Source organism: Camelus dromedarius, chromosome 3 (assembly GCF_036321535.1).
Source record: "Camelus dromedarius isolate mCamDro1 chromosome 3, mCamDro1.pat, whole genome shotgun sequence".
Lineage (NCBI taxonomy): Eukaryota > Metazoa > Chordata > Mammalia > Artiodactyla > Camelidae > Camelus > Camelus dromedarius.
This window is the reverse complement of record NC_087438.1, coordinates 76,901,296-76,922,442: the sequence shown is the minus strand read 5'-3', so window position 1 is coordinate 76,922,442 and position 21,147 is coordinate 76,901,296. Positions and strand designations below refer to the sequence as shown.

The 21,147-nt window shown below is 35.1% G+C and overlaps 1 protein-coding gene across 8 annotated transcripts in view; it reads left to right on the top strand.

Moving 5' to 3' along the window:
- The window catches only part of DCP2 (decapping mRNA 2), a 54,000-nt gene that overhangs the window by 13,038 nt on the left and 19,815 nt on the right, over positions 1-21,147 (top strand). For all 8 annotated transcript variants that reach the window (XM_064483107.1, XM_031448807.2, XM_010987514.3 and 5 more), the window contains exons 3-8: positions 5,504-5,631; positions 6,032-6,130; positions 17,951-18,103; positions 18,223-18,335; positions 18,428-18,535; positions 20,470-20,605. In XM_064483107.1, the coding sequence (XP_064339177.1) occupies positions 5,504-5,631; positions 6,032-6,130; positions 17,951-18,103; positions 18,223-18,335; positions 18,428-18,535; positions 20,470-20,605 (737 nt within the window). The remainder of the gene's footprint in view (positions 1-5,503; positions 5,632-6,031; positions 6,131-17,950; positions 18,104-18,222; positions 18,336-18,427; positions 18,536-20,469; positions 20,606-21,147) is intronic.

Below are 21,147 nucleotides of genomic sequence, written 5' to 3'. Positions count from 1 at the left end.
ATAAAATATACTTGATTTCTAAAAATTGTCAAATATATAAAACATAATGATTTGCCCCTAATTGTGGTAGGCACAGTTTGATAGTATAGTTGTATGTTAGTAGTCAGGACAAGGACCCATCTCCCTCCCCAGGATATCAAAATCTGTGGATGCTTAAGTCTTTTAGACTATGTAATATGGTCTAGTACAGTCGGCTCTCCATATCTGTGGGTCCCACATCTGTGGATACTGGAGGGCTGACTGTATTCTTACTATGTAGGTAACCCCTTGAAATGTGCACTGATAATTAGCATTAAATTTGATTTTCTTTCAGAAATAACTTGCCTATTTCTAGAACTGATCTGTGTTTTACTATCCTCTTGCTGGTCCTCTTAACTGGATGATCTTTATTCAGATTTACCATCTTTGTGGGATAGAAATTCTTAAATATTGAATACTTACTATGTTTAAAGATGTGTTTTTGGTTCTGTGAGAAATACAAAGAAGTGTTTGCCTTCAGAGAGGCTTTTTTTCCTCCCTATTTACAAATAAGATAGAAACTTGTCATAATTTGTTAATCATAAAAGTCACATGAATATTTAAGATTATAAAAGAACTATGTTATAAGGCAAAAAGATGAATTGCTAATGCTAATGATATTAAATGTTTTTAGAATTTGGCACAAGATGAAAAGATTTTAGGCAAACCTGTGTTTTTAAGGAAATAAAGAATTTTCTAAATAGACGGGGTAGGGAAATAGGTTCCAGGGAAAGAAAAGGGATTGAGGAAAATGGGAGAGTTAGAAAGGATAAGGATTATCTCAAGAAGTAAATTAGTTTATATTGAGGTTCTTACAGAGATCTAAGAGGAGGTATGGATGGAAGGTATATAGTGGGGGTTTGTGAGTTTTTAAATCTTGAGCCAAAGTTCTTTGATTTTTATTCTCTAAGTCATTTTTTTAAACCATAAATTGTGTTGTCAGATGAAATTGTACCCACAAGTTCACTGTGCTACACTGGAGTTGTAATAGGAATAAGTAACCTAAAATAACCCTCATACTCGGCTCCCTAGGCTTTTTCTTTAGCCCTGTGAAATGAGGAACCCCCTAGGGCTCTGCAGAAAATGGTTGAAACTCTGTCTATTCTATTTAACTGTTAATGATTGAAAGTTTTTGAGCAAGACTGAGGAATATTACTCAGATCATTTGATAGTGGTATTTAAGAATACTTACTTTGTAGAAAAGGTTGAACCACAAGGAGGACCGTTACATTACTTCAGATTTGTAGCAGTAAGGTCCTGACCCATAGTAGAGGGACTACACAGAAGAGACTGAAGAGACAGATTTCAATGGCATTTTTGAGCATGTCTTTGTTAAAGTCTTGGTAATAGGTTCTGTGAAGAAATCACAGAAGACTGTTTTTGAGGAGCTATAATCTAGTTTTAGAAACAGGCAGATCCTCTTCTGTGATTTTGGTTTGTTTTGCATAGATGTAGGGTTTTGCCAAAGCAGCTTTATATACTTGGGGGTTCTGGATAAGGTTTTGTGTGTGTAAGCATGTGAGTTTTAAATTTTCCTTGTTATTTTTTAAAGGCCTCTATTTTAATTAGGTTTTTTCCCTCCATACAACTGAAGTAAACATTTCTTGCTAATATGGTAGGCTTCGTTAAATAATTGAGTGCTTCCTCTATGCCAGGCATTGTGCAGTGAACAAGGTAGATTCAGCCCCTTCAAGGAGATGAGAGACAAGAAAGGACATGATTACAGTGCGGTCTCATAGTTTTGATAGCATAGGGTTCAGTAGGAATAGGAAAGATGGCTACTCAACCCAGATTTGGAATTAGGTAATAGTTTTCTTTGAAAGAAGGCTCTTGTAGCCCATGTTGGTTTGGACTTTATCCATAAGAATAATAAGAGAATATAGGAGATCTTTAAATTTTACATTTTATTTTGGGAAAAACCTAACAGAAGTTAAAAGAATATTACAGTCAACTGCCATTATACCCTTCTTATGTATTCACCGTTGTTAACTTTTTGCCACGTTTCCTTTATTTCTCTCTTGGGTTGTTTAGAAAGACAGTTATGAAATAGTGTAGACTGTGAATTGGAGGAAGGTAAAACTGGCAACCTAGTTAAGTTGCTATTTCATTAATGTATGAGAGAAAAATGGAATAGAAGTGATAAAAGTGAATAGGTTAAATTTGAGTGATATTTAGGAGGTAATGTTTGTTATAACTTGGATGTCTGAGGAAAAATGGAAGGAATCAAAGATGGCACCCAGGTTTCTGATTTGAGCAGCTGAGTGGATGGGTGTGCCATTCATTCCATTTGTAGAAAAATAAAGGAGAAGAAATTTGGTGGGGGAATGATGGGTTCAGTTATGGACATAATGGTTTATGGTACCTGTGGGATATTGAAGTGGTGAGACTGTGTAAAAGTTAATGAGTTCTTGAGCCACATTGCTTGCGTTCATATCCCATATGCCATTTGCCAGTGACCTTGGGCAAATTGTGGGGCTTTTCTGTGCCTCTTTTCTCTTTTGTAAATTGTGCATGCAGTCTTGTGATTTTTCTTCATTAAGCAATTGGCAATATGGGTATAGAACAGATATCCCTGCATTTGTTCATGGGTTGAGATTTTGCTAGGGAGCTATATTCAGAGAACAGTGGGACAAGGGAATTTGGGATATTGCTAAGACATTGATTAAAGTGATTTGACCACACATATTGTTTAGGGAAGAAGATAAAAGCAGGAGGGTGGTCATATGGAGAAAGGAAAACTGTAAAAAAAAAAAAAAAAATTTGATGTAGAATAACAGCATTATGTGAGTAATTAAAAGAATGCTATAGAAAATTATGGTCATGATGTTTTATTCTAATCAAACTGTTCTCGCAATTGTAGTGATGGCAAGGTCCAGAATGTTGCCCTGGGAGTTGGTCTCAGAGGTGGGAATGGTTGTGAAGGACAAGGGACACATGAAACTGAGGCTAGAACTTGAGATGAGTTGTCCAAGGGGAAATTGATACCATCTTGGTAACAGAAGGAATTTGGATGGAAATTATTGTCTAAATGTTTATTTATAACTACAGTAGATCTGACATGTTTTTGCAAACATGTCAGAATAAAAAAGTATTTTTTAAAAAATCACTGAATTGTTAAAAAAATAAGATGTATATAATACAAGTAGATATATGTACTTAAAACTTCTTACATTCTTTATGTAGTCATTGTCACCTTCTGTCTTTCTCTTAGAGCTACTGTGTAAGGCCCAGTAACCTAGACTTAAGACGCAAAATAATTTGATTTGGGTGGTTAAGAAAATCCGTAATGAAGTAAGAATCTTAGTAAAAATTAGAAAGATAATTAATATGACTCAGTGCGTATTCTAGGTTTTTTTAATTAAATACATTGTCTCATTAAATAAAAATGGTATTAAAAATTTCCACTCCCATATTTGAATTGCATTATTTTATGTACTGTTGAGTATGGAGGAGGATTGAAGAGTTGTCAGTAGAGAAATTGATGTCATGTTGGATTGGATTCTGTTACTTGCTGATTGTGTAGACTTGAGCAAGTACTTCGCAGGTTCTTTTCAATATTAATTCCAAGTGTGTCTTGAACTGTAGTTGGTTGGTTCATCAACCCACTTATTTTGTGGTAATTTTAGGGTAGGAAAAAAGTGGATAAATGAAGAGTGTCAATAATTTCCAAGGTTTTAGCAGTTAATTCAATTTATCTTGTGAAACCTTTTTAAAAATTTTAATTCTTTTTAAAGAAGTTGTTTAATGGGTAGAAAAATGAGATAACTTCATTATAGAGACATAGATACACTTTAAAATTGTTAGGAACACTGTAGGGAGAAGGAAGAGAAAGAAAAAAACTGGTTAAGTGTTTTCTCTGAATTATTGGAAGTTATCTCTTTCTGGTATTTTTTTAATGTTTTTCTCTATGGTTAAGTTTTTAATGGAAAAATATCCATTTATTTCATATTTATACTTAGAGTCAAAATAATTGATGGTGACTTTAAAACACACAAGGGGTTTTACTAAACATATCAAGCCAGACTTCACTGGGAAATAACTTTCAAAATCTTAGCAAGCTGGTGTGTAGAACCATAGGGCTTCATGGAATGGTTAATGTTATATTGAAACTTTTATTTTTTTCCCCCTCTCCAAATAAAGGGATGAAATAATTATATTGAGATGAACCTAACACTTGTCTTTTAATTACAGTGTTGTCATAGATGGTTGACTTTTTTGAGCTCTGTGAGAACCAGTTTAGTTCTTATTACAACTATAAAAGCAAAACAAATTTTTAAACACAAAACTATAGAACTCATACAATTTTCAAAAAATGAATTTAATGTGATTTTTTAATGTGATATTTTTGTTTAAACCAAACCATTGATCACGATGTGAATATAATGCTGACTTCTTCGAGGGTGTTCTGACGCACCTGCACTACCAGTTTTCACACCACTTTTCTTGGCTCTGTCTGTTATGAAATCTTCCTTTTTGTGTTACATTGGAATATTATTTGGCCTTAATGCACAATTTGCATGTTATGTTTCTTCTGTTTTTAGTAACCCACAGCAGTTAAAGTACTAGTAGCACCAGTATGGTCTCTAAAATTTAGTAGTGTAGTAGTTTTTATATGTGATCATCCAAAAGGTTGAAAATACGCTCTTATTACATATTTTTTAGATTAAAATAAAAGTGAAACACAGAATATTTAAGTTTTCGTAAAAGACTTGGAGACCTTTAAGAATTTGTCCTCCGTTTGAGAAAAATTATCATGAATTATAATTTCCCCCACATTTTCATAATTAATGGTGTTATAATTATGAGGCATTTGATAGCATAGACTATTGGAAACCTGAGCATAAACTTTACAGGTTTAGGCTTTATTTATTTTTAAAAATTCTTTTACCGTGCCCAATTTTGGGAAGGCATGCCTAATTTCTTTTGAAACAGGCTATCCTTTCCTTAGTACCCAGATTGACCTTTCTTTATAGTCCTTAATAAATACTCATCTTACAAATGTTTTTAATTGTAAAAGCAACACATGTACATGGTAAAGAAATTCACCAGTAGGGTGGTATACTTCATCCCTGGTTCCACTTCCCAGAATTAGCCCCTTTTACTTGTTCTGATGGTTTCTGCCTCTTACCAGTGTATGTGTACTGTGCATGTATTTCTTGCTATTGGTTTTAGTATCTGTTCAACTTCTAACATGATAAATTTGACCCGCTTCATGAGAAGTATTTGAGATGCTCACATGTTCCTGAGTTTGTGTTAACTTAGGGAGCCAGAATGAGTATTCAAAACTTACTTGATTTGTGTCTAGGCTAAATGCAGAAGTTAGCAATGACTTGTTCAAAACAAATGTGAAAAAACAAAAACAAGAATAAGTGAGGTAAAGATATGAGTAATTTCATAGGAAGTACACAATTGATTTAAATAGGTCTGTGTATGAGTGCTCAAGCTGTACTAAGGGAAAAAGTAGCTTCCTTAACACAAGATATACTCTTCAGTCATTGTCCGTTTTTGCTGCCTCAAGGTGAAGATGTGGAAAAAATTTTGGATGAATGGAAGGAATACAAAATGGGAGTGCCAACATATGGTGCAATTATTCTTGATGAGACACTTGAAAATGTGAGTGGGTGTAATAAAATAAAAGGTTTGTAGTGAAAGGATCATCAGCTGTTTTCATCCTGATAATATGTGTTATTTCTATAATGTTCTGAGGTTTTAAAAATATACTTAGATTTTTAGTGATGAAAGGCCAGATTTGGCATATTTTGTCTGCATTCTGGGTCTTAATAATTTATACTTGTTGTAGTATGGCTTATTGCAAAGAAGTCACTTTGTTGTTGAACAAAAAATGTCAAAATGGGCAGAATGCCCTTAGTAGTAGTAGTGTATTCAGCCTTCTGGAGGATACTTTATCAAGTACTACATAAAATTATTGGTGATGCCAGTTACCTGAAGTAAGGAGAAAAACACCTTTGGGAAAGGAGGGCAAGTTATATTTTTACCTCTGATTGTTTTGTAGGTACTACTTGTTCAGGGGTATCTAGCAAAATCAGGCTGGGGATTTCCAAAAGGAAAAGTAAATAAAGAAGAAGCTCCTCATGATTGTGCTGCTAGAGAGGTGAGTTGTTGCAGTTGGAAACAGTGATCTTTGGTGGTTATGCTTTGAGTGTGTTTTTTTTAGCCATGGAGACTTGTTTGGATCATTTACTCCTCTTTTCAGAACTTGACTGCATGAAGCAATATCTTTTATAACTTAATTATTTTGTCTGCATCTGTCATCTTCTTTTATTTGTTTCCATTTTCTTTCATTGTCCATTTTTTATTCTATGATTTCTTTAACTTTTTTTTTCTCATGATAACTTCTCTATCTTCCTTTTAGAATTGGATTTGTTATTGGTTAAAACATTTTGGCTGTTACAACTTGTTTTATGCTTACAGTCTTGGCTTCCAGACAAATGCACAATTTGGGCTTTTCTAAGAAATTTACATTTGTTGCTCAAAACCCATTCTAGCTTTCCACTGCTTACAGGATGAAGTCTAATTCTTTAAGTACTGAAACAGCTTCCCCTACCCCCAACACAGAACTCAGCCATTCCTAAGTTTCTCTTTCTTTATTCTTAGTCAAAAGGATTTATTCTTTGTTCCCTGAATTTGACTGCTTTGTTTCAGCCTCTAAGCTTTTGCTTCTATGATTTCCCTACTTGGGTAGTTCTCTCTCCTTCTGGCCTATTCAAATCCTATGTAGGTATCTTTCTAGACCAAGCTCAAATTATTCTTTTTCCTTGAAGGACTGCCACCAACTAGCTCTGTATACAGGACCTGAGTTTCTTATTTGTAAAATGATGAACTTAATCCTTATTTAAAAATCTTATTTATTTAAAAATATAACCAGTCGGCTCTAGCCCACAGCAGTCTGAATTTCAGTAGCAAATGCTATCTTTGTCATTTGTTTGGCATTAATTACATAGTACCTTGTGATATATTGTATACTGTATTCTTACTTATCAGTTCCTAGTCATTTATTACATTATGCCTTGTCTTTGACATGTGAGAAGTTGAGCTGTAAGAGAGTATGATATAATGGAAAGAGGAGTGAAAAGATTTTTGTTCCAGTATAGTGTTAGTATATGTTGCTCAACAGCTTAGAGACTTTGGGTAAGTCACTTAATCTCTGTAAGATATAAAATTGTTAAGAAGAGTCACTCAAGTGCTCCATAACGGTATCTTTGTAATTAGTAATATCTTTAAGGTCTAAGCTGATAGTGATTGAATTTTAAGATATTTTTGAGATGGCAGTAAAGATTTTGTGGAATATTTTATTTGGATCTCTTGCCTAATTTTAATTTATTTTTTGACTCACTGTTTTCCTGAAGCAGTATTCACTGCCTGTTTTAAGTTTGGGTATAATTATTAGTGAGGGAAAATGGTTAAAATTCTTATAAACCACTAGGGGTTATTTACTGTAGAAAAACTATTAGTGGTTATTTACTTTGGAGTAAGAGTTTTAAAATTGATTAAAAATGTTGCATTTTAAGTTGAGTATGGAACAGTTAAAGCAACTATTTGCAATGGCTTATAGACAGAGCCTTTATACACAAGTAAGTGAAGGTTTATATTTACCCTTTAAAATTGAAAGCTATTTAGGGAGCAGGCGAGGAATTGTCACATCCTCTGAGAGCTTTCACTTTCTTCAGTGTAGATGGCAGGAGATGAAACAGAGTAGTTGTGAAGTCTTCCCTTTTATGTCTTCAAACTATGTTGTCCTCTTGCTTATAGGAAGGTCAAAATAGGAACCATAGCATCCTCAGCGTTCTCAGGAATTGATCTGTAAATCTTATACATGGAGTTAGACTAGTCCTACAGCAGTGAGATAGTTGGTCTAGGTTCAGAAAAGATACTACATTAACTGGAATTTCAGAAATTTAGACTAAAATTGGAGGAGATCAGCTGTCTCTGTAATTTGACCTTCTTGGAGGGAATCAAATACTTAACCTCGAAAAAACTGAAGAGGTGCCCTAGACACAGGGGATGTACTTGCATGTACCCCTAGAACTCTCCATCTGATAAGTTTTATGTACTATATTGTAAAGAGTCAAGGTCATGCAGAAATACGATATTTGGTGTAAAAGATGGAGAGGAAGTTAACCTGTAAACTGAGACAGTTTTTCACTTTGATTTATCTTGTTTGTTCTCTGCTCTGGAATATTAAGAGAAAAAAATTGTCCCATCTTTATGGTGCTAATTTCATAACAATTATGGATCACCATGATTTGTAAGAAAGTAAATAAAATTTATTCTCAGGACATGGAGAGTGGGGGAATGGAGTGTAGATGTATAGGATATAAGCAGTCTATAAGCAGTCAGGGAATATTTGTAAATGGGTGAATATTTCTAAACACAGATGGAAACAGAAGGAATTAGTGATTTTTAAGACATAAGTCTATTTTCTAATAAAATTTACCTTTCTAATTTGGACCAGTATTAACTTTTTCCCCCTGTTTTGTTTTGCTCTGAGGAAAGCACAGGCATACTTACGACCCACAATCCAGGGGAAAAAAATGTTCCCTTTGATAATAAGAATCTTAATGTCTGATCTAAATAATATCCTCTTTTAGCTGATAAAAGAACTTGTCAGAAAAGACTTAACTTTAATTTGTGTAAATTTTGGGGCTAGAATTTTTAAAGGCAAGTCTTTTGACTTTTATTCTTGAGTTGTAAATAAATCCTTTTGACATAAAGAGAAGAGTTTTGGGATTAAGGTAGAGCATTGCTGTGTTAGTCTATTCAGGCTCCCGTAACAAAATACCACAGACTGGGTGGCTTAACCAGTAGAAATGTATTTCCCAATGCTCTGGAGGCTGGAAAGTCTAAGGTCGGGCTGTCTGCTGATTGGACTCCTGGTAAGGCCTCTCACCCTGGCGTGCAGCTGGCTGTCTTCTTTCTGTGTGCTCCTGTGGCCTTTCCTGGGTGTGAGTGCAGAGTGCACCAGTGTTGTCTCCTCTTACAAAGGCACCAGCCCTATTGATTTAGGGCCCGACCCATATGACCTCATTTAACCTTTATCATCACCTCATAGACCCTAACTCCTAATGCAGTCACATTAGGGGTTTAGGCCTTCCACATATGAATTTTGGAGGAATCAGTCCATAGTATTTGCCATTTTTGAGTGATGAAACTATCCAACTAGCAGTCCTAGAGTTGCAGTATGTCCTTCTGCCACGTGGTGGTGATGCAGTATAATAGAAGCAGCGCTGTTTCAGGGAAGGGGAGAACCACCAGTGTGGTCTCAGTTGAAAATCAAATTACTGTTACATTTCTAGGAGTTTATGCTACTATCACATTGTTGCCTTTAATTTTCACTTATATCAACACATATGGAGAAGTTTTGTCCTAATTTTCTAGCCGCCATTAGTTACAGCTAGGCTGATGTCTTAAGCACTTTTTCTGTTTTTAAGTTATACGCAGTTGTACCATGGGTGCTTAGTTTTATTTTTGGTTGCTTAATAACGTTTAAATTTGGTTATTTTTACATTGTAATTTAGTTTATTATAGTTATGTGTTGTCATTTTACTATGTATGGCTGCCTAGAGGTTTTTCGTTACACTACAGCAGAATTTGACGCATCCTCTAAGGGCTGTGTGTGTGGACTTAGCTAAAAAAAAGAAAAAAAGCAGTGGCAGGCAGACTTCTCGTGGCGAAGGTATGAATAATTATCAGTAGAAAGCTAAGGGCCATCTCAATTAGAAATTTCCAGTCTTTTCTTTGACCTTTGTTCACCTTTGTTAATTGGGTTATTTCTGATCACATTCAGTGAAGTAGATTTAGGACAGATGTGAAGAATGTTTTCTGGATATTGTTGAAAGGTTGTGTTAGGATAACCTTAGAATATTTTTTTTATCAGTTGTGAAACACCAGCTGTTCTTGAGAATAAGGAGAATACTTGGCAGTTGACCTGCAGTGTGGAGATTTCATATTGTTGCTTATTTGGCAAAACAAAATTTTATTGTAGTGAAGCATTTATGTGATTTAATCTTCATAGAATTTGTATAGATGAGCTATCAGTTGGTTTATTTTACTTCTTGTAGGCTTATAAGGTATGGATTTTAGGCAGATGATTTGTCTGTCTATGCTGGTGCTCTTTGGGTAGTAAATTTTTTAATCTTACACAGAGATTTTTATCTGATTATTTGAGAAGTTAGTGTTATTCCATGTATCTGGAAAACCAACTATATTATATTACAGGAATGGATTTGATAGAAGGTGTGGTATTAAATTTTTTATCTTTCTTGTCTATAAATGTAAGTGAGCTATTACATGTTTTTCCTGGTAAATATTTGAGAGTAAACACCTAATTTTAGAGGTAAACCAGTATTTATCACTTTTAGAATCAAGAAGTCTGTTACTTTATTATGTTTATTCTAAGTTTGGTTGTACAGAGTTTCAAGCTGGCGGTTTCAACACTAGTGGCCCTTTTCATTTGGCCTCACATTGTACCACTTCCTCCCACACAATCCTTCAAGCGTAGCCATTCCCAGCTATCTGAATGAAGTGTCTTTTTCTTCTTGTCTTTCTGGCAAAATTCTATTCATCTTTGAAATCCTAGCTCAAGTATGTCCAGCAGAATAGGATGCTGTCCATGACAGCCTTCTGAAGGTGACAACTTCACCTTACACCAAACTCACACCTCACCTGTACCCAGGGCTGAGTTAGGCACCCTAATTATGTACTTCTATAGCACCCGTCTAATTTACGGCACATAATCACATTGCCATTTTCTTTTCTTTTTTAGAAGAGCAGTGGTTTTTTTCTTTATTCATTTCTAAAGTCAGTGCCTAGGACAGTACCTGTCACTTATTAGGCACATAGTACAAGTCTGAATGCACAAAAAATAAACATTAATTAGACATGACTCTTTAAAAACTGCATTCATATTGAGATAATTTCAAGTATAGAGAAAATAGAATAATATAAAGAATAGATTCACCTATTCATATTTTGCCATATTTGCTTTATTTTGATAGATATGGATTATGGTTTTTATTATTACTGCTAAATAATTCAGGAACAAATTGCAGACATAATGTTCCTTAACCCCTAAATACTTCTTCATGTAAATTTTAAGAACTGTAAGTTCTCTTAGTAATCACAGTGTAATTATCAAATTCAGGAATGTGGATTGGTAGGTGCTGTTATCTAATGGACAGTTCATATTCAGGTTTACTGATTGCTCCATTATGGTCCTTTTCATCAGTTTCTACTCCCCCATCCAGTATCCTGTCCAGGTTCCTATACTGTATTTTGCAGTAATTGCTGTGCCTTCAGTCTTTAATCTGAAACATTCCCTTAGTCCTTCAATACTTAATTAAGCATGTGTTCAGATAGATTCTGTTTGTAGCACAAAGGTAACAGGCTGTGCTCACAAGGAACTTAGATTATGCAATTTAAGTTTCGCATGGTTTCTAATTATACAGACATACATGACTGGTAATGTATGCTTATTTCTGATTATAAGCTGTTCAAAGAAAGGAGCTAAAGGGAATAACTGTAAACATATAATTGACCATGTAGAAAAATTTTAATTTGTTTTGTTGGAGGACAGAAACATAAAGTACACTAATTATAATGGGTTATTCATATATACATGTATATGTATATATACATAAATGTATATAAATATCTGTTACACTACCACCCTGATCAATATAGAATATTTCCAGCACCTTAGAAGATTCTTTTCTCTCCCTTCTTAATCAGTGCCTACTTTTTTCCACATTTCCACAAGGGAACCACTGTTTTGACTTCTCTTGCCATTGATCAGTGTTGCCTGTTCTTGAGCTCTATATAATTAGGATTTTGCAGTAGATATTCTTTGTGTTATATGCCTTTGGCTCAGTGTAATACCTGTTAGATTCAATTTATAAGGCATATAATAGCTGTTGGTCCTTTTTTCTTTATTGCTCTTTGTAGTATTCCAGTATACAAATATGCCAAAATTCTTTATCCATTCTCTTATGCTTTGGATTGTATCCAGTTTTTGGTTATGAGTACAACTGTTGTAAACATTCTTGCACATGTACTTTGAGGTAAGTAAGCCTTCGTTTCTCTAGGAGTGGACTTACTGGAAGGTTGCATATTTGCTGCCAGTGGTTTTCCAGGTGGTTGACCAGTTTACATTCCCACCACCAGCATATGAGAGTTAAAGTTGTCTTGGCCTACACATGGGATTACCACTTTAAAATTTTTTATCCTGTGTTCATGGATAGGGAAAATTAATATTGTTGAGATGTCGTCACTGCCAAAAACCATCTCTAGATTCAGTGCAATTTTTATCAAAATTCCAATGGCATTTTAAAAATAAGATTAGAAAAACATTCTAAAATGGAACCACAAAAGATCCTAAATAACCAAAGCAATCCTGAGAAAGAACGTGGGAGGCATCACACTTCCTGATTTAAATCTATGTTGTAAAGCTGTAGTGATCAAAACAGTATGGCACTGGCATAAAAACAGACAAATAGATTAAAGGAGCCAAATTGAGATCCCAGAAATAAACCCACACATATATGGTCAACTAACATCTGAAGAGGGAGCCAAGAAAACTCAGTGGAGGAAAAAGAATCTCTTCAATAAATGGTGCTGGGAAAATTGGAGAATCCCATGTAAAAGACTGAAACTAGGCCCCTCTCTTATACCACTCATAAAAAAATTAGCTTGAAATGGATTAAAGACTTAAGTGTAAGACCTGATGCCATAGAACTCCTAAAGAAAACAGGAACCAAAGCTCCTTGTCATGAATCTTGGCAATGATTTTTTGAATATGATACCAAAATCACAAGCACCAGAATAAGAAATAAGTGAATACATCAAACTGAAAGCTTCTGTGCAGCAACAGAAACAGTCAATGAAGTGGAAGGACAATCTGTAGAATGGAAACAAATACTTACAAGCCATATATTTGATAAGGGGCTAATATATAAAATATATAAAGAGTTCAGTCAACTCAGTGGGAAGTAGTTCGATTAAAAAATGAGCAAAAGGCCTAAGTATACATTTTTCTAGAGAAGATAGAGGAATGACTAATAGGTACATGAAAAGATGCTCAACATCACGGTTATTAGGCAAGTACAAATCAAAACCACAATGAGATACCACCGCACACCTGTTAGAATGGCCACCTTACAAAAAGACAGATGAATATGGAGTGAAGGGATCCTTTGTATACTGCTGCTGGGTTTGTAAACTGGGATAGCCACTGTGGAAAACAGTATGGAGAATCCTCAAAAAAATTAAAAGTAGAACTACCATATGATCCAGCAGTTCTACTTCTGGGAATATATCCAAAGGAAACAAAAACACTAACTTGAAAAGGTATCTACATTTTTTTTTTAATTGAAGTACAGTCTGTTACAATTTATTAGTCTCTGGTGTACCTCACAATGTCCCAGTCATGCATATACATACATATATTTGTTCTCATATTCATTTTCATTAAAGGTTATTACAAGATATTGAACGTAGTTTCCTGTGCTATACAGAAGAAACTTTTAAAATCTACTTTTATATATAGTGGCTAACATTTGTAAATCTCTAACTCCCAATTTTATCCCTTCCCACCTGCTTTCTCTGGTAACCATAAGATTGTTTACTATGTCTGCGAGTCTGTTTTTGCCTTGTTGGTGTTTTGTTTTCCATCATAGTGTCCTTTTTTTTTTTTAGATTCCACGTATGCGTAATCTATGGTATTTTTCTTTCTCTTTCTGGCTTACTTCACTTAGAATGACGATCTCTAGGTCCATCCATGTTGCTGCAAATGGCATTATTTTATTCTTTTTTATGGCTGAGTAGTATTCCATTGTATACATATACCACAGCTTCTTTACCAGTCATGTGTCGATGGATATTTAGGTTGGTTCCATGTCTTGGCTATTGTAAATAGTGCTGCTGTGAACACTGGGGTGCATGTATCTTTTCACATTAGAGTTCCCTCTGGATATATGCCCAGGAGTGGGGTTGCTGGATTATATGGTAAGTGTTTTTAGTTTTTTTGAGGAATTTTCTTGATGGCTGTACCAAACTACATTCCCACCAGCAGTGTAGGAGGGTTCCCTTTTCTCCATACTCTCTCTAGCATTTGTCATTTATAGACTTTTGAATAATGGCCATTCTGACTAGTGTGAGGTGATACCTCATTATAGTTTTGATTTGCATTTCTCTGATAATTAGTTGTTGTTGAGCATTTTTTTCATGTGCCTATTGGCCATTTCTAAGTCTTCATTGGAGATTTGCTTGTTTAGATCTTTTGGTCACTTTTGGATTGGGTTGTTTGTTTTTTTGTTTTATGAGCTGTTTATATATTCTGGAAATTAAGCCTTTGTCAGTCGCATTATTTGCAAATATTTTCTCTCATTCCACAAGTTGTTTTGTTTTGCTTATGGTTTCCTTTGCGGTGTAAAAGCTTATAAGTTTAATTAGGTCCCATTTGTTTATTTTTGCTTTTATTTCTATTGCCTGGGTAGATTGCCCTAGGAGAATATTGGCTGAGATTTACATCAGAGAATGTTTTATCTAGATATTTACATTCTTAAGTTCATAGCGGCATTATTTATAAGAGCCAAGACATAGAAGCAGGTTAGACGAAAGAGTGGATAAAGATGTGTATGTATACAATGGAATATTATTCAGCCATAAAAAAGAACATCCTGCAATTTGTGCTCTGGGTGGATGTTGAGGGTGTTATGCAAAGTGAAATAAGTCAGACAAGGACAGATACTATATGGTCTCACTTACATGTGAAATCTGAAAACAAAGCAAAACTCAGAAAAAGAGATCAGATTTGTGGTTACCGGAGGGCGCGTGTGTGTGTGTGTGTGTAGAGGGGAACTGTAGGAGGTGGTCAAAAGGCACAAACTGAGTTAGAAGATAAGTACTAGGGATGTAATGTACACGATGCATAGTACACGATGACAGTAGGTAATAGTGCTGTGTGATATATAAAAGTTAAGTGACTACATCCTCAGAGTTCTCATTACAAGAAAATCTTTTTTTGCCTTTTCTTTTTATTGTATCTATATGAGATGAGGGATGCTAAGTAAACTTACTTGCAGTAATCATTTCATAGTATGTAAGTCAAACCATTCTGCTGTACACTGTAAACTTACGTAATGTTGTATGTCAGTTGTCTCAAAAGTGGGGAAAGAAGAATTAAACGCAGTTTTTAGGTCACTGATACATGAAGAGTTGATGGGCTATATGCCTTTAATTTTACAAAGAATTAATCATGTTGTACACCTGAAGCTATGTAATAGTAAATATTAATTATCTCTAAATTAAAAAAAAATTTTTAGCCATTCTGATGGAAATGTAGTCTATCATTTTGTTTTTCATTTACCTTTTCCTAAAGTTTAATGATGTTGACCACATTGACATATTCTTATTGGCCATTTAAATGTCTTCTTTTATTAACTACCCACTTATATATTACCCATTTTTTTAAACATTGGTTTACTTGTCTTAATATATATAGGACTTCTGGGTTTGAGTATATGGTGAATGTCTTCTGATTTATGTAATCTTCCCCTTTGACTTTGTTAATGGAGACTTTGATGAAGAGAAACAATTACATATGTCACTGATGTGTAAAACTTGTAGGTGAACCTGTCTTAACTGTTACAGTTTTAAATGTAATATCTGTCAAGGTTGATTTATAATAAAATAACATTTTAAGCTGTGTCTCAAGCATAGAGTCGGGTAGGCCTTGGTTTCAAAATAAGGGAAAATAGCATACATGAATTATAACATAAACCCATATGATTGGTTTAATTACATTGTCTTGTGTATGTAAGTGTTAAGATTTGGGGAAGTGGGAATCTATGAAATCTGTCACTGAGCCTTCAGAATTTTATTCTGGAAAAGGTATATAGTTTTGGTATAGGACAAGAAAACTTTTTGGTAACATGTATGTATTTCTGTACTCAATTTGTCATTTCTAGAGGTAGGAAATACAAATAATGTCTTTTTTCCCTATATGCTATAGAGCAGTTTTTAAGTAAGTATATTCACCTAGTTCTTAGAATCAGAAACAAAAGGTTTAGCATAATTAGGAGTACACAGAAATAAGTTAGGTTTTGTGGAGGGGCTTAAATTGGAAGTAACAGCTGACACGCTGAGAGAACTATAGATGTGCCTTTATTGAGGAAGGTAGAAAGAGGTACATGAACCGACACGAGAAAGAGAGAAAAGACAAAAGGAATGGGTAGAAATAGCTCCTTCACACCTGTACCTTGTAGGCGATTCAGGCCTGTGCATGCTGTAACGTCTTCTTCCCCTGTGATTGGTTAGGGGGTGCTGACTATAGGGAAGAGGAGGAACTCCAGCGCAAAAGATGCCTGGTGGTTTCTAGCCACTGAGAATCCAAAGCCTTTTTCACTTGGGGGTGAAGTAGGGAAGGACTGTCAGAGAATACAAATGTTATTTGAAGGAGAACTTTAAGGCTCGGAGAGACCAGTGTTGTGTTGTTTTTAAACCAGAAGCCCAGGATTTAAGTCAGATTAAGCATGGCTTCTCTGGTTGAAGGAAAAGGTGAGGGTTAGATATAATATCAGTTCTGAAATTTTTTTCTCCCAGCTCTTCTTCCTTTGGGCCTCTTGAGGCACTGCTGAGGGAAGGCAGTTTTAGGACCATTAATCCAGTTCACTGGTTTTCTTTTGCATTTACAACCCCACCCCCAACCCCTCCCTCCCTTGCAAATGTGGTTGTAGGTGTACTCTTGGAATCTGTCCATTTAAATGTTAATATTAATCACAGTTCAGTTTTCATATTTGAAAAAGTTTTATTTGTGTAAGACATTTTTCATTGTATAGCTTGGTCCAGGTAGATTTGTGGTTACTGTGAATCAAATCCATATGTGATCCCCAGTGACTTTCCACGGATTGGGAACCACTGATGTATTCTATTCTGACATCTTAACGGTTCTGGATCCAATTATAGTGTATTTGGGGGTGGGGAGGTGTTTCCCCACACCGCCAAGCAATTTATGGACATTACTTGAGTGTCCTACAATTCAGCTCCATGCTGACACTGTCCACCCAGAGATAGCATCAGATTCCACAGGTTAAGGGCTCAGTCCCACAAGATTGTCCTCTGCTTCAGATGTCAGTTCAGATGATCATCTGTGCTTCTGACCCGCTTCCTTGGGTTTGTTTAATTTGCTATAGTGATTCACAGAACTCAGAAACATTTTTCTTACTGGCCAGTTTATTATAAAAGGATATAACCTGGAAGTAGCCAGGTGGAAGCATAGGGAAAGGGCGAGAAGCTTTTCTGCTCTCTCCTAGCACACCACTTTCCCCAAATCTCCATGTGTTCACCAACTCAGAAGCTCTCCTTTTGGGTTTTTATGGGGTCTCATTACGTAGGCATGATTAATTAAATCATTGCCCATTGGCAGTTGAGCTTAATCATCAGCCTTTTTCCCCTCCCTGAAAAGGGGAGGGTGGGGGTCACTGAAAGTGCCAACCCTCATAGTCACCCAGCAGCCAGCTTCTAGATATGGGGGTCCAAAAGTCACCTAATTAACGTAACAAAAGACGCCTTAGTTGCTTTGTCATTTAAGAGTTTCCATGGGTTTTGGAGCTCTGTACCTGACAGGAGGACAGTGACCAAATATGTATTATTGTAAATCACAGTATCACACACCTCCCTTCATTGAAGAGGTGAAGAAACTTAGGCTCAGATACGTAAGGATATTTTTCCGTAGTGAACAGTTCAGTCGAGGCAGAGCTAGAACTAGACCCTGGAATATTCTGACTTTTTGCCTAATGTTTCCATGTCTTTAATAGCCTGGGTATTTCTGAATTTTTGTCTTTGAAATAAACATTTTAATGAACTGCAGGTCTAACAGCATAACTTGAATATTATCATCCAAATTTGTTATTTCCAGGTCTTTGAAGAAACTGGTTTTGATATTAAAGATTACATTTGTAAGGATGACTACATTGAACTTCGAATCAATGACCAGCTTGCTCGTTTGTACATCATTCCAGGAATTCCAAAAGATACAAAATTTAACCCAAAAACCAGAAGAGAAATTCGGGTATGTAATTCAAAAGTGTTTTCAGTTTGCTGGGCATCCCAATTTAATGATGTTAGGAAATTGCTTTTGTAAATTCCTTGATAATAACTAACTAAATGAATTATTTTCTTGTGTTATAGAACATTGAGTGGTTCTCCATTGAGAAATTGCCCTGTCACAGAAATGATATGACCCCCAAATCCAAACTTGGTTTGGCACCTAACAAATTTTTTATGGCCATTCCTTTTATCAGGTATGTTCATATTTCTTGAAATATAAAACTATAATTCTGATAGTTTCTTTACATAGCCAAATTTTTAAAGTGAGTTCTTAATGTTTCCATAGGCCGTTAAGGGACTGGCTTTCTAGAAGATTTGGAGATTCCTCCGATAGTGACAATGGATTTTCCTCAGCTGGTAGCACACCAGCTAAACCCACTGTGGAAAAATTGAGGTAAAGAAATATATTCGTAGGGTTCTGGCTTTTTGATAGTTTTTAAATATAGTAGTGTTTTGTTTCTAAAGTTTGTGGAGGTGTTGGCTTCATTTTTATAGGTACTGTTTTGTTACTAGTCTCACAGATAATAGGTTTGGTATTTTTTAAGGTTTTTTAAAATGAGATATAAAGGTTAATTGAAGTTGGAAGGAGCTTCAGGTGCATTTCAGGGTACTATACACAAGAGGGTACCAACTTTTTAGATGGGTAGATAGACTATGAGGAAAAGAAAAAACTATCTTTGTATTTATACTGTTACTTCTCTGATGTCATATCCTTGCTTTAGAAATAATTGAGTTTGTGAAGATGGTTGAGTGGGGGATATATTGAAGTCTGTTTTTGTATAGGGAAGATGAGGGATGCTGATGTGTAATTGGTTCAGAAAGAGCACTGCGAAGGCTTGGGTGTGCTTCTTTTTTTTCCCTAGCATGCACTGTATATTGTAAAGAGTGACTGTTACGTGAATATGAACCACAAAAAACATTCTCTTGGCTGAAATTTAATTGTATCCAAATTACAATTAGAGTAGGCTGAGTAAGTAAATTTTGTTAGATAAATGCATATATATGTATTTGTAATCAGCTTGCTAGCACTTTGCCTTTGTTTAGGTTCAGAGAAATAGTTGCTTTTTATATTTTCTCTAGATGTTCTGTTTTTACCCTAGAGCTTCAAAAATTTAACAATGGGACTAAATACATCTACAGTCAATATTTTTTAAGTATGTAGAGAATATTCCATTTTAGTTGGATTTTATAAAATAAAAATCAGGAGATTGGCCTAAATGCCTTGAAAGTCATTAGTGCCTTTCAGAATCTAAGATTATAGGCACCAAGTTCTATACTACTGGACATAAGTGAAGCAGTATAGAAAAAGTAGACAGGAATGTAGTCAAGATCTAAAAAAAAAAGAAAAAATCACTACTAAAAAGTGACGGGCTAGTGACAATGTTTGAAAAGAAACTGTGTCACTGTTCATGTTTGGGAGAATGTATCCACTGTAGTGTGTGAAAAGATTCTCGCGTTTTTAAGTCATTCCTAGGGTTTGTGGTCCGGGAGAGTGGAGTAAGGAGGTCATAAAGCAACTTCTCTAACCAAATTGCAGGTTTCTTCGGGAGGGTATAGTGTCTGTTTTTAGCATATAGACTAATGTCTGATGATGTGTGGGAGGAATTACCTGAATTTTGTCTAAAGAAAGAGAGCCTGCAGTTTTACTAGTTTTTAAATGGAAAGGGGAAGAATTCTGGAATATTCAGAAACAATCTTAATGTGGATCTTGGGATTAGTGCCTCTGAACTGTGTTATACATGGGTGTGGTGCTATAGAATAGGGTTTATTTTTAGGACAAACTACTTTTACAGTTGAATTGTTTTGCATAAGAATTTGAAAGTGCATCTTTATATAATTTGCTCATTAATTGTTTTGGGCCCATGAATTTTTTGCTGTACAATATGGCTTAACTTTTTAAATCCTTTTCCAGCATAGTTGGGGTCCATAGCTGACCAGTGTAGTATTGCGTTTACATCCTAGTAAAGAATTGAGTTGTCTGTCCTATTAAGAAGAAAGATCCAGTTATATTTGTTTCAACTAAATTTAGAAAGAATTATTTTCTTGTGATTTTTGAAAGTACAGTCACTTATAGGGAGGTGGTCTGGATAATTTAGAAAAGTTTAGGGTTAAAAATAACAAATTTTTAATTCATTCAAGAAATACGGAATGCTCGGCACTGGGGATAAAGTGATAGATAAAACTGACAAGAATCCCCTGCCTTCAGGGGAGGGAGATAGTAAATAAGAAAGTAAAATTTACAGTCTGTAAGATAAACGATCAAGGTGTTAGAAGAACTGTAAGTGAACATTTTCTGATCTGATTTTTATTTTTTAAATCTTGGTGTAGTCGAACCAAATTCCGCCACAGTCAGCAGTTATTTCCTGAAGGTTCTCCTGGTGACCAGTGGGTAAAGCACAGGCAACCACTGCAGCAAAAACCGTATAATAATCATTCTGAAATGTCTGACCTTTTAAAAGTAAAGGTGAGTAATACACATTTAAAGATTTTCACAATTTTAGATCATTTGACTGAAATGTATTTGAGTTGAGGAATTGCTGATTGACAGTTACAGAGCTCTGAATTGTTAATCAAAGGCTCCTGTGCTCCTGACTTGTGGTTTGAAGCAGGGCTGAGACTCTTAAAGCTTTACAGCTTTGGTATAAATCTGGTATAATAATAGTATTAACATCTGATTTTTGGTGTATATGCTACTAGTGAAAGATTCATTACTATGTTGTATTCTGACATATGATTATATCACAGTCTATCCAGTCTACTCTTAGTGGACATGTTGGTTGTTTCCACTTTGGGGCTTTTACAAATCATACTGCTATGAATACTTCTGTACATGTCTTTTGATGAACATACATAGTTCTTTTGGTATACGAGATTGGGTAGAAGTGTTGGAACACTGGATAGGCCTGTGCTGAGTATATACTTACTACAAACAGTATTCTCAAGTAATTTATATCCCCAGCAAAATATATGAGAGTTCCAGTTGTTCCATATCCTTACTAATCCTTG